The 14196-nt window shown below is 31.1% G+C and overlaps 1 protein-coding gene across 4 annotated transcripts in view; it reads left to right on the top strand.

Moving 5' to 3' along the window:
- Window positions 1-14196, top strand: part of LOC129959518 (plexin-A2-like) — a 667102-nt gene that overhangs the window by 569876 nt on the left and 83030 nt on the right. For all 4 annotated transcript variants that reach the window (XM_056072386.1, XM_056072387.1, XM_056072388.1 and 1 more), the window contains one exon: window positions 9758-9940. In XM_056072386.1, the coding sequence (XP_055928361.1) occupies window positions 9758-9940 (183 nt within the window). The remainder of the gene's footprint in view (window positions 1-9757; window positions 9941-14196) is intronic.

Raw genomic sequence — 14196 nt, 5'->3', positions numbered from 1 at the left:
GTATATCGCGAGTGAAAAAAAAGAATTAAGTAACCTCATTGTATAACCTTTTAAAAGTGATTCTTACTCGTTGGCGTTATCGACTTACTTATTGTGCTCTCCCCAAATTTTGTGATTTAATTTCGTTACTGAGAAGATACAGCTATCGAAAAGGGGGGAGGAAAAGTGGGGATTTAAAAAGTGCACACGGGAGCTGTAATCCAAGATTAAAATGCTAATCCGCTTAAAAATTCGATTTGACACTCATTATCACATTATCGGAAGGAGAGGAGAAGGTTGCAGGAATGCGAAACGTTATAATTACTTTTCTTTTAAGCTGCAGGCGATATTTCGATTTAGGAGGGGGGAATCTATTACGGAATTGGAGCTCTTTTTAAGCTTTTTGCGAGTACTTAAAAGTCCTAATCGTTAAGAGAGAAGATGTGGGTTTTCATTTAAGAGGAGGAGGGGGGGGGTCACTGGAGGGGATATCGCAGAACTGTAAAATGATATTTAACCTTCTAGAGAACTATGTTTGATATGCTTTTTAAAGAGAATGGTTTAGTGCTATGTTTTTTAAGTTGCGGTTCGAGACTTTAAATGGCGTTCTGCAGAATTTAAAGGAAAGTGTGTGAAATTCTGAAATCATATCTTGGCAGATTCCTGAATATCATTCAGTCAACAAAATAGCAACATATCTAATTTATTCTTATTTTTTATATTTTTTTCAAAATTTTAAAATTTTTCAGCCCCTTGATTATCCGTGTTTATTAATCTTAAAATGCTGTTCAAAAGCTAAAATAATCATAATTTTTTTAAAAAGTATTTTGCCTCTCCCGCCAAATATAAATCAAGAACCTTCTAAGTACTGAAATCTACTATTTAAAGTCATTGTTGTATGCTTAGGACCCCTACTGTAGATATTTTTTTTAAAAAAAAATTATCTAGCTTTTTTATGTTGATTTTTTTTTTTTTTTTTTTTTTTTTTTTTTTTGTCATTCTACGGATTTTCTATGAAATTCCGTTTCTTCCTGGGTTTTCGTATCGTCTGTGGATAGTCGTTAGTTTGATATATTTTATGTCTTAATCCGCGTTGTTTATTTTTCCTATTATTTATGTTTTTTTTTTTTGTGTGTGTGTGTGTGTGTGTACGGCTCCTAAATTTAAATACTTGAACTGTCTTTGACCAATCATCTGTTTTTTAATATTTTTGTGCTTCTCTTCAAAATGATGAATAAGCAGTTTCTCATGAATTGCATTCCAAAATAAAGGTATTCCTTGTTTCAAAGTTATATAAAACTGACTTGCTAATTGGGCAGTGTCTTTCTATAGTTTGATATTCATGGAAGACCTGCGCATCTCCATGTCCTGTATTCCCAAAATAATCATATATTAGAGTCAGTTGAATTCTTATTGGAAATGTAAGCGAATACATTTTTATCTTTAAAACTTAACAATATCTATAATTTAAAAAATAATGCTTATGGAAATGACTGCATTTAAAAAATATATATATCAACGTCATTATATGCAAATATTATAAGTCTGTTCAGAAAAGAAAAGAAGAAAAAAAAACCACGTTAGGCTTGTTTGTCGTAAAAGAGTTGCAAACAGCGAAAGTACAAAAAAAGAAAGAAAAAAAGAAACCCTGCTTTAATTGATTAATAAAAAGATGAAAAGTAGAATTAGATAATTATGCATTTTAATTAGATAAAACAGAAATCTCCTTTTGATTATTTACAAATAATAATTCTTTTAAAAATATATTTGATAAATGTTTGTAATTACAGAATGTTTGTTTGATTATAGAATGAATTTTCTTTCACTTGATACTATAAAATGATATAGACTTTACTGTAATTTAATTATTAATGACATATTTTTAATTAAGTTAAAAATGCGCTGGCCGATATGAAGTGATATTATATATTTGTCAGATATTATTTCAATTAAATGTGGTAAACATCCTATGCACTTTCGTATTTTTTTTCTCGTATAAAAATATTTCTTAAGTAAAGACAACGCTATTTAATTGAACTGTTATTTCTTAAATACATTCCTGGAAACAATAAATAAACCTGTATCCCGGATAATAGTGATATTTTGAATTGTACAATAACTTGCCTATTTTTGTGAATTTCATTCGATTTGCTAATGGGTAGTGTCAAAATAAATGATCTTATTTTTCTAACAGAAAATTCATTATTGAAATTTCAGAACTATAATAATTCTTGGAAACCCGCGTTTTCTTTTCAAATTGCATTTTTCCCCCCGTTGTATTGATTCTTCGTCCTGGCAAACAAAACGTATAAATCTTCTTCAATAAATCAAGTGAAGTCCCGAACTATTATTTTCCTCAAAGCGATTGCTTTAAAAAAAAAAATAGACACGAAGTTCCCTAATTTCTTTTCAAAGTTTCACCTTCATTCGTGGCATGGAAATGTCCAAAGTAGTTCCAATCCCTGCGTCAAGCAAATAGATCTCTTTAAAAATGCTGAAAAGAGATCTCGGGGTGATACGCGACGTTTCTTATTTATATTCATTAGACTAAAGAGACCTGAACCCCACGTGCCAGTCTCTAATCTTCCTTCCCTCTGTGACAGATCCTGAACCAAAGTTTCTATTTTCTTTTGTGAAGCCTCTTTTTGAGGCAGCAGAGCTTTTCAAACGATAGGGGTTAATCTCTCTTGCAGCGGGGTTTTAATTAACAGAGGCCCTTCCTTCCTTTCAAGGGTGGAAGCAGCAACGACTCTTCTTCAGGGTTGCGTCTAAAATATCGACTATCGGCTGTTCTAGACTCCTATTTGGCGTTCTGGGAAGGCTACTGCAACAATTTGTTATTCGGATTCTGTGTCATCTGTCAGGTCGAGCTCCACTTAAAAGTGAACTTATTAGATTACGAGTTTTGTCGATACTTCGCTGTGACCTAGTCGCCCGAGAAGACATTGGATGCTGAATTATGAATGCATGTGCGAAACAAGAAGAGATTAAAACAATGAACATTTATATTAAATCAATGAGGCATCATGTAGAGGTTTCGACCAAGGTGCTATCAGGAGGGAATAGGGTTCTGTGTAAATTCCTTTTATTGAATGGGTAATTCTGTATTCATGTAAGGCTTAAGTTAGTTATATCAAACCTGTCAACATTTTAGAGAACATACACACTTATAGCTTTGATCCACCGAAGATAAAGAAGCTATAAATTAAGGGTAATATATCTTACTGAACTAGAAAATGCTCCCATTTGAAAGTTATGTTTCCTTGCAGTGGAGTCTTCTCGATCCATAATGCTCATGAACGTTGAAATCAAAGCTAAAGAGGTTTGAAACAAATAGTGATCCAGTGATAGAATAATATTAATTAAAAGCAGCTCTATTTAAAATGTGTTTTCAGAAAGAGCAAACTATAATTTTCAATCAAAGAATTTATTTTGATTGAGCATTAATGCACACTGATACAATACAATAATTTTGTAACATCATATCTTTAATGATGTTAGTTCAAAAAGAATCTACTTTTTAATGTTTTTAAATTAAGTGCAGTGTCTCTAATAAAAGTCTGTATGCATATATGTTTTGTTATAACATTTTAGTTTAATTTTAACATTTCCCTTTATAAAACTTATACCCAAATTTCATTTGAAAACTCTTATGCAAATGAGCTTTTTTATCCAATTTCCTCAATATATATATATATATATATATATATATATATATATACACAAAGCAAAAATGCTTATTTTTACAAATTTAAAATAATAGGCTATAATACACAGACTATAATAGAAAACAAATGCAATGATTCCGCCCAGTTTTGCAGATGCCACTGGATGATAATACTGTAGATCGGTAGTTAAATTTTCATGTGACGCAGTAGCTCATCTTTATCAAACCTGCCAAAATTGTAGGGTAGGCTTATATACAGTTTATTGGTCCACCTAAAATCAAGATGGAGGACAAACGAATAAGTATATATAGGATAATAAGTTTATTACTTTGCATATGAAAATCGATGTCATTTAAGGAAAGCTTAATATTATTTAAAACTTTCTCATGTATTAAATATGTGCTCGGAACTTAATTATAATTTATTTACAGTTAAAAATAAAATTAATTATTTTTATTATGTTACAAGCAAGCGGTTTTTTCATTCTTTTTTTATTATCATTATTTGTTAATTTTGAAAGATGTCAATGCGAGAATCCCTATTTTATTTTGAAATTACTTTTTAAAATTTATCTATTCATTTCTTCTTTTTCTTCCCCCTCCCCCCTTTAATGAATAAATTTTCGCTGAGCATTTTTGAATTTCTCAAGCACTTAAATAAGCTGGATCAAAATTTCCAGACGCTGAAGAGACTCCATACATTTTTATTTATTTATTTATTTAGTCATTAAAATATAATGTCATTAAAATATAATGTCATTAAAATATAATTTTCGAAATTATATTTTAATGACATCCATTTTTTAATATTTATTTACTAATACTGTTTATAACTGATTTCTTTTAAAAATTGTTTTTTCAAGAAAAACATTGATAGATACAAAAGGCTTACTAATTTCACATTTGAAACAGGGTGGGAAACAGAGATATCGAAATATAAATCGAAATAATCTTGCATTTTAAAAAATGGACGTTCGCATCGCCGTAATTCAGTTTCGTTCAGGGAATCGGCTTTCATACCCTCAAATTTATTCTTGGTAAAAATGATGGAATATTGATTTCTTTTCAAACTCCGAAGTAAACCTCCATTCTTTCGAGTTTGGCGCTGTCGTCGTATCTCGCCAAACATAGAAACTACGAGCAAAGCAATTTTTACCTGACTGAATATTCAATAAACTTATCGGCGAAATAACAATTAATTCTCTTCCACCTGCATCCAATGATGTTTATTCACCAGGACCTCTCCAGAAAACATTGTTTACCAAATTTCAACACTCCACTATTTGAATACCCATCATTTTTGTTTCTTTCATCGTATTTCTCTTTCTGGGTTGACTTCTGTTACTTCAAGAATCTCAGCGTGTACCAAGTTTTAAAGTACCTGAATTACGGGACACTGTTTGCTGTATATTTTCTTCTTTTACTGAGGAAGGTTACTTGAGGTTAGAGTAGGATTTCAATTACTTCGTCTCAAGGAACTTTTCAGTATGTGATTTTTGGTCGATAGTGGTGTAAATTCATTTCTTTTTCCTGTTCTGTATCACAATTAGAAATAGGCTGATTTTTATAAGAGCATTCGTCTATATTTAAGTACTCTTTCTGCACAATCGGTAAAAATAGCTATTTTAAAAAGAATTGGACCAACTCTTATGTACATTAACATGCTACCTCTTCTGTTCTCATATTATTTAAATTTTGTACAACATACATTTTACTAATAAGTCCAGTATGAGACGATCGGGTCAATTTCATAGGTATATATAAAAAGCTGAATAAAATTTATGGTGCATATAATTAAACTGGCTTCATTTAATTAGCTAAAATTTAAATGAAATTTCATTCTAATTATTGGGTTTTTACAAAGTATTACAAGATATTGGTGATTATATTAATAACTAATGGTTATTCAATAACTCTATGATCATTTGAGAGTAATGATCTGTCTTAAAAATAGTTGATTAAAATTCTTACGAACGTCTCTTTGTATGAGAAATTTTTTTTTCGGAAAATGTGTTACGAACGTCTCTTTGTATGAGAAAAAATTTTTCGGAATATGTATTACGAACATCTCTTACTATGGTTTTTTTAAAAAGTTGATTTCAAATTAACTCTTCAAATAAAGTGTAAAAGCTGATTTTTTTTTTTTTTTTTTTTTTTTTGAAGACATGTTTATACATTTTCCGACGACAAAGTATGAAAGAGCTTTCTTCATTAATTTTTTTTTCTTTCTGTTACACATTGGAGTAATTTCTGATTTTAATGAATTTTCTCTCCAGTGTTTTCCTGCATGCCTGATTGGACGCAACATATACGCGGAAGTATTCTGATATTTCTTCCGCCTTCGAATTCGTTGTTTAACTATCGTGAATATGGAAATTCAAAAGAAACTCAAGCCCCTTCCTACTCGTAATGAACTTCAAGTAAACCATTCTTATTTTTAACTGAATTACGCACTCGCAAATGTTAAATTTATATTCTAATAAATTGCGTCTGTCAATCGATTCCCAAATAACATCATTATGATCGTTATCTACTATAAAACAATACCTAATTATAAAATTAGGTTGAAGAAAGTTTGTCCAAACAAGCTTCCCTAATGGAATAAAATTAACTTATGTAATATCTTTGTTGTTATCAATCTTTGTAAATCAGATGAAGGAAAACGTTGTCCATTCTTCCTTCTAAATCATTAATCTGTCAGCAAAATCAGTCCATACAATCAGTGAGTCAACAAACTTTTCAAACGGAAAGGACCATAGCTTGTCGAAGTTTAGCGGATTTGATACATGAACTCCTCAAATTGGATGTCTAGTGTCAAAGTGAGGAAGAACATTGTCATTTTCCAGGCCATGCCTGCAAGTATAGGCTTATACTTTTTACCCAGAAGCTGTAAGGGTATGACAAGAATGTGCGACGTCTTATCATTTCAGCTCTCCGGAGTTTCATCCGCATCCTTCTTAAGATGGTATAGGCGTCTCTCGTGGGACATTGTGAGGGGAGGGTGGGTTCTTGAGCACACACATCGGAGAGCACAAAGCGCCGGAAGTTCGGCCGAAATGTGCGAATGATGCGGATGTTCCCTGCTCCCGAATCCCACACTCCTGTCCTTTTCCGGTGTCCGAACAGATCCGGGAGAGACAGTCAGTGCCTCAATATCCGGGGAACTTGGACGACAAATTGAGTCATTCTCCGCTCCTGGTTGTCAGTTGTTATGACCTCCTCGTCTCGTCCAGTAGCCTCCCTCCTCCCCTTTTGCAGTGGACGCTCCTTCGTTCTGGCTTTTATTTCCCCTTCAGTTCCCGATTTTTTTTGAGGGGGGGGGGGCTTTCCGGATATCATCCGCTCAGGATGCGTTTCTCCCTTTTTCCCCCCTCTCTGAGTCCCTAAATTGAAATTTTCAAGGACATTCAAGTAGAATTCTCTTGCGTATCACGTTACAATATTCGCTTATTAAAATTTGAATGTGGTGGATACCTTGCTAGAAAGATCCATGCAGAATTCTATTTTGTCGATAGAATTTAATCCTTTATTGAAAAAAAAAAAAAAACATTTGTAAACGCAATATTGAAGCAGGAATATTGGGGTATATTTCTGGTAAGACTCGTGTAGGATAGAATTTGACCTATTTAAACCAAAGGAATTTCAGTTCTTTTTAAAACATTAAAAACATGTCTACAAATAAATGATTATTTGATAATATTTAATTTATAAATTATTATTTTATCATTCACCTAATACAAGTGTAGGGGTGAGCTATAGAAAAAAAAATATTAATATACATACAAATAATAAATATAATTTTTCTCTAATGTGTAATTGTTAAACTAAAGCACCGAATAATATAGATCAAATGAAAGCAATATCTGGCACATTCTGAAATTTGAATGAAAACTATTCTAATATGTTTTCATAATCATAGGTACTATCTTGTTTTAGATACAAGATCTGCATAGATCCAGATTAAAAGCAAATAATTCAGTTGTTATTTAGAATTAATGAATAAGTGGTAGATAAATATCATATCATTAAAAAAATTATATCTTTGTTCAGTATTATCTTATATATTTTATATCTTACATTTTCCGAAATCTTTTCTGCTATCTGAAAATTTTTCAAATGATAATGTTATTCATGACTGATATTTTTCCGGCACAAGTATAGAGTAAAATTTATATTGAATAGCCTTCATAAAACTTCTAGGTATTGAAGCAGCAGAAGTACCGAAAAATTTGGCAGTAAAAGAAGATAAAATGCTCTGAAATAAAGAATTTTAACACAGAAAAGGCCCCATATAAAGATTTATAAGTTCATATATTCTCCGGTGTGGAGAGAACACCCCACATTCACCGCAGAATAATGCTGAAATGCATCACAGCCAGTCCATTTCATTAGCTACTAGAAATGGCGTCTCACTTTTTGGAGTCCATCCAAGCTTTTGTGATGTACTTCTGCACAATAGCAGTTGTAATGCTTTTGCATAATTGAACGAACCTCCTACCTCATGAATGTTTGACATGCTTCTGAAAGTATTATGAATGTTTCAAAAAATGATGGCCAAAAAAAGAAAGAAAAACGTGAACTAGTAAGAGCCATCAACAATCTATTTTATCTTACTCTGGATGGAAATACCCGGATTTGCTGGCTGCAATGAGAATAAAAGTCAAGGCACGGCAGATCTTTTTTTTTTTTTTTTTTTTTTTTTTTCCTTTCCGGTGTTCTGAGTCTTTTGTAATAAAAAAAGTAGTATATCTAATTTTCTATAATGTTGCTTTTGTGATTTTCCATGCAACCTTTGCAGAAAACGGATTTGTCATTTTTATGGGAATAGTGAAGAATAGTATATGCTCTGCTCTGTATATTTTAGAATTATTTAGCAGCAACAGAATAAATGTTTTAATAAAACGAAGCACATTTTTCAATGTAAATGCTAACTGTGCGAAGATAATAATCTGTTTAAAAAAAAACTTTCTACGTTTCCTTGATTATATTACTATGAAAGTTACCAATGTATTTTATGAATTAGTTATTTTTAAAAGCTAATATAAGTAAAATAAAAGACCCTGGGGCAAAGACTCTCTTCCGTAAAGTACTTTTGTAGTTCTTTTTCAAAATTCTTTTTTCTTTTCTGAAATTCTGCTTATAACAAATTTATCTCTTGCTTTTCTGTATGAGGTCAACGAAAATATTTTTTTTAATGAATAAAATAAGATAAAGATTAGTAAACCGTAATTTTCATTAGATTTCTAGCTTATGTAACTGTCTTTAACAACAAAACAATGTAACAAATATAGTTCTGCTCATCATGTACTTCTTCCATTCGTGAAAAGTTCTTTAAAAAAACAATAAAGTAGCCCGAATTTCGACGGAAAAAAATGTGTATAACAAATAGAATTCTGTCACGTCCTCATGAAATATTTCTTCCATTTGTGAAATTTCCTCATTTATGTTTAAAAAGTATTGTACACTGGTGTAAAGAAATCGTTATGTTTCATTTCGATTAAAAAAAGAAAATCACTGTTTTTGCTATGTGGATGGATTAGTCCTCACTATTTCCTTTTATTTCTTCCTTGCCAATCTACGTGATTTTGAAAATTAAAAATTAAAATCAAATTCTTAAAATATGAATCTTAGATTTCTAGCTTATGTTAACTGTCCTCAACAACAGAAAAGTGTAACAAATATAGTTCTATTCATCAGATACTTCTTCCATTCGTGAAAAGTTCTTTTAAAAAACAATAAAGTAGCCTGAATTAAAAAAAAAAAAAAAAAAAACACATATATATATGCATAACAAATAGAATTCTGTCACGTCCTCATGAAATACTTTTTTCCATTTGTGAAAGTTTCTCATCTATGTTTAAAAAAATATTGTATACGGATGATGAGGAATTGTTACATTTCATTTCTAGGGAAAAAATTAAATCACTGTTTAAGCTCTGTAAATGGACCAGTCCTCACTATTCCCTTTTACTTCTTCCTTTCCTATATGCATGGTTTTGAAATTTAAAAAATAACGTCACATTCTTGAAATATGAATCTTTTGTTAAAAAAAATCCATAATAATTACATGTATTAGTAAGAGTTTTAATCTGTTTTATTATTTTTTTTCAGCAAGTGCAAATCAATGATGATTTTTGTGGTATGGACGTAAACACACCTCTTGGTGGAAGCATGCCCATCGAGGCCACTCCTGTTCTTACTTATTCTGGACTCCTGCTGACATCAGTTGCTGCAACTTCAACACATGATTACACAGTGGCTTTCATGGGCACGGCTACAGGTCACTTGAAAAAGGTAAGAATTTTTCGCATATTGCTTTTTAATTATGTTTATCAGAGAATTAAAATCCGATGGTGGGGGGAGTATATCAATTCATAGTCTATTAAAATTAACGCAAAGAAAATGTTGATTATAAGGGTAATTTTATGAAAATGCCTATTTTATTTATTGATGCAAAAAGAAAACAGACTTTGGTTTAAAATAATTGGTCGCTTGATTCGGAAAATAACATCTGGCGTTTAAGGGAGGCAGCTGGCTGACTATGATGGTAATTTGTGTTTTTTAATATACCGTTAACGACAAGTTGCGTATATGATGCCGATAAAGTTTTTTCTTTACTTTTAGTCTGGTAATAAATTTAGGTTCATGCATCGTAATTTTGTATATTGTGATATCTATAAATATATCGAATGTTTTTAGTGGTTATTTAGAAGTATAAAAAAAATCAAAAAATCAAAAAAAAAATTTTTTCATTACATATTTGTAGGGTAACTTTTTTTAAACCAATTAATATGTTTACAAAGTTCCTATATTCATGCTTCCCTTGAGCAAATCACCTTTCTCGTTACCACAATGTTCTGAAAAGATAGGATGAATATGCGATGCATGCTGAAAATGAATGCTCGCTTCTAGTAAAAAGTATCTTTTTCTAAAAAGACTTACTCTGAAATGTTTTTATTTTCACTAATTATTTAACCCCGAAAATACACAACTGTTTGAATTTTAGGTAAAAAAAATTTATAGATATTTTCGATTATATTAATTTTTTTTTTATTTGTAAACCTAATTTTTTGAAAATTTCGATATACCATTTTCAAACATAATAATGAAAAGTAAGTAAACAAATAAATAATAAAAGATTGGAAAGAGAAGGAAAAAGACGGATTTTCGAATAACTTAGCAATTGAAATCAAAATAAGAATACGTATGCGCATTACTTTAATTGTGAAAAATAAGAAATACACCCTGAAAATAAATATGAAAAGTCATTGGCAAGGCATGCGGGAAAACTTATGTGGAAATATGAGTCCCATACCGTTGTCCTATTGAGTAATATAAGAATAAAATAATTCTTAAATGCTTTTAAAAGAGTGACTCGAAAATGTATTATCACTAATTGCCTAGAGATTAACTATAGTACGCCGACGATTTCCGTTCAATAATAGAAGTAGGGGCTGGCGATAGTGATACTTCCTCCCCAGTGACAAGAGAAAGTTATCTATGAATATGGACACACTTTTATCGGTTTTGAAGCATTAAATCGAGCGTTACTACTGAACCAAAGCCGAGTAAGGGTGAGCTCGAATGACAAGTGACTCACCAACTCTTGCATAAATTCCCCTTGATCTTTGGTCAGTGAAGTTTAATTAGATGTGTCACCTGTCTAACAAATGCCTTTGTCACCTGACTTATCAGCCCTCTCCCATCATTCTCCTTCCAGATTTTTTTTTTTATACCGTCGAAGAGCAACGCCTGTCTGGTATAGATTGCACCGGGGGAGATCTCCCCCTGTCTATTTTCTCCCCTCTCTTCCCTTCGTCATTTCTTTCCTCGGGCATTTATTTTTCTTCACTCTCCCCACATGGGCTGTGATTTTTGTATAGATCGTAAAAAAAGAGGGGAAAGTGTATTCATTTTTTTTCGACTTTTTTTCTTAAATAAAAAGTTAGGGGTAGGATTTAAGACTTTTTTTCCCCTCTGCGTTTTTCCTTAGACCGTACAGAAAATTTCAGGGAAACGTTGCCATCTTGGCAAAGCTACTTTTAAGGCCTTTTACGTTGATTTATAAGGAAGCCCGCTGGCCGTTGAAGACGAGGCAAACATTCATTTAATGGGATGTCATCATGACATGGTATTGAGTTTTGTCATCTATACGAAGTTTTATTTTTTTATTTGTTTCCCTCCCTTTTTTTTTCCTGGCTATTCTAGCTCATAAATTGCAAATAATACTCAGTCGTTGTAGGGTTTTGTAGATGTTATTCCGGCTAATATCTATCAAGCTGAAATGTTATAAATCCTTTTGGTATAACTCGTGTGCTACTTTAATTTTTAATAACACACCGTGCTACTTTAATAATTTTTTTTATAAAGAATACTTATGGTAAGTTTATATTGTTCTTAAATGTTATGATAGAAAAAAAAATATTGTTACTGTGAATTTGTTATATATTCGGGTACAATATGCTAGATTTTGAAGTTCAATATTTTGATGCTAATTAATATTTTTGGGACATTTTTTGAAACCTTCGTGTCATTGCCAACTCTGCCAAAAGAATATCTGCAAATATTACAAGAAAAAATTTAACTACTTTTTAAAACAAGAATGATTAAATTTATAAAAATAATTTAAATTATAATAAAAGCTAAAAGGAGAGATCCTCTTATTTTATTATTCGTTGAATTGGGAAAGGGGAAAATTACATTCTTATTGTGATTTTATCCAATCGAGGCCTCAGCCCTACTTCTCCATAATAATGCAAGTGACCAAAAGAGTTTAATGGAAATTTCAAACTATAATTTTTATCTCAGTGTTTGGTTTTATTTAATGGCACGTGTATAACTTAAACAGAGTTGTTTCGCTCAGATCATCTTTTTTTTTCCCTCCCTACAATTTAATTGCCATCACCCAAAAACGAATCCGGCACTTGGAAATGCTTACTGGAATTCGACATGCAGCAATTTTCCGTGCAATAATCAAGTGTCAGCACCCTGATGGCAGCATATGTTTTCACCATTATAAATATGAAAGAAGATAGCTTATTTTTTTTTAGTTGTTAGAGATCTTTTTTAAGCTTCCATTTCTTAAATGCGATGTTGTTGCCTCTATACTGAGAAGAGTTGGTGATCTATTTCAAGCCAAGCCTTCCTCTCGTAGCTGCAAAACGCTAATTTTTAGGTGCGTGACTAATTATGAAAAGGGAAACGAAAACAACAGGGAATGTTAATGGTATTTCTTATCCGAGGTTTCCATTCCGAGTCACATACTTCTGGACTGCAAGTTATTTGCAATGCCTCATTAACTCGCTTTTCCGCTTATTAAAATGGAAGTTTTTTTTTCTCCTTATTGTTGAAAACTTTGTTTTAAGTTTCAGATAATAGTTATGAAAGCAGATCTATATTTATGTGTCTGTCGGCTGGATCTTATTTATTTTAATTAATGTGATTGTAAAAAATATCATTATACTTGAGATATAGTTTGGTTAAGGCAGGGAAAAAAATAATTAGCTTTCTATCTATGTATGAAATTAACATTTTTACCGAAACATTTGGGTGAGTTTAAAAAAATGTGATTGTTCCCCTTCTCCACTTTACATATTCTTATTTTTATTTATACGTCTGTGATAAAATAAATTGGGAGACTGTTTTTACAATTTATTTAAAAAGCGTCGTTTCTATCATTTCGGCTGTATCTCGAAAAATAAACAAATGATACGAAATGCAATAGAGTATTTAGTCAAAAATTACATATCATATACTTCGAAGGTGTTATTTAAATGATAGAGCCTGTTTCAGCAAATTAATTGAACTGTCAAGAAAGAGTAATTTTCTGTTAATAATGCTTTGTGTAATTTAATCAAACTGAAACTCTTAAATTGTCCCTGTGAAATTATGAAATTAAGTCTCTGGATTTTAAGGAAATTCCATTTAATAACTGATCTTGTTAAATAATTAATAATTCAACTTGTTAAATAATTAGCAATACAAGTCTTTTCCCACAATCCAATAATTGATATACCTTCATTTAGCGCGCAATACCGTAGACTGCAAACAAGACAAATATGATTAATTAATTTAATTAAATAATTAAAAATCACAGATATTTAAAAACGTTTTACATTGATAATTTTATATTTCCATAATACAAAATCGAATGCTTAATACTTTTGTAATGAGCTATTTTAATCAGTAACTTTGTAGTTCATATAGATAGAAATAAGGCTACTAGTTTTGATACAACTTCTATAAACAATCATTAAAAAAAAAAATTAATCTCCCTCATTCACTTAAAGAAAAAGAATAGGCAAATAAAACCCTGCGACCTATAATACTAAAGCAATTACGGCTTATTTCAAGCATTGCTGTCAAGCGATTGTCAAAATACTTCTTTCTCTTAGAAAAGGTGAAACATGCTTTAGTATATATTGCAGCTTCTGAAATCTTTTTTGTTGTTACTCTTAAATAAAGAAAACCGCTGCAGAAGCTGAGCTCTGTATTTTCTGAAAGGATCGTGTAATCCACGTCTTAGTCTCGTTTGTGACGCTTTTACCGCA

Source organism: Argiope bruennichi, chromosome X1 (assembly GCF_947563725.1).
Source record: "Argiope bruennichi chromosome X1, qqArgBrue1.1, whole genome shotgun sequence".
Taxonomy (NCBI): domain Eukaryota; kingdom Metazoa; phylum Arthropoda; class Arachnida; order Araneae; family Araneidae; genus Argiope; species Argiope bruennichi.
This window is presented reverse-complemented; position numbering and strand designations above follow the sequence as displayed.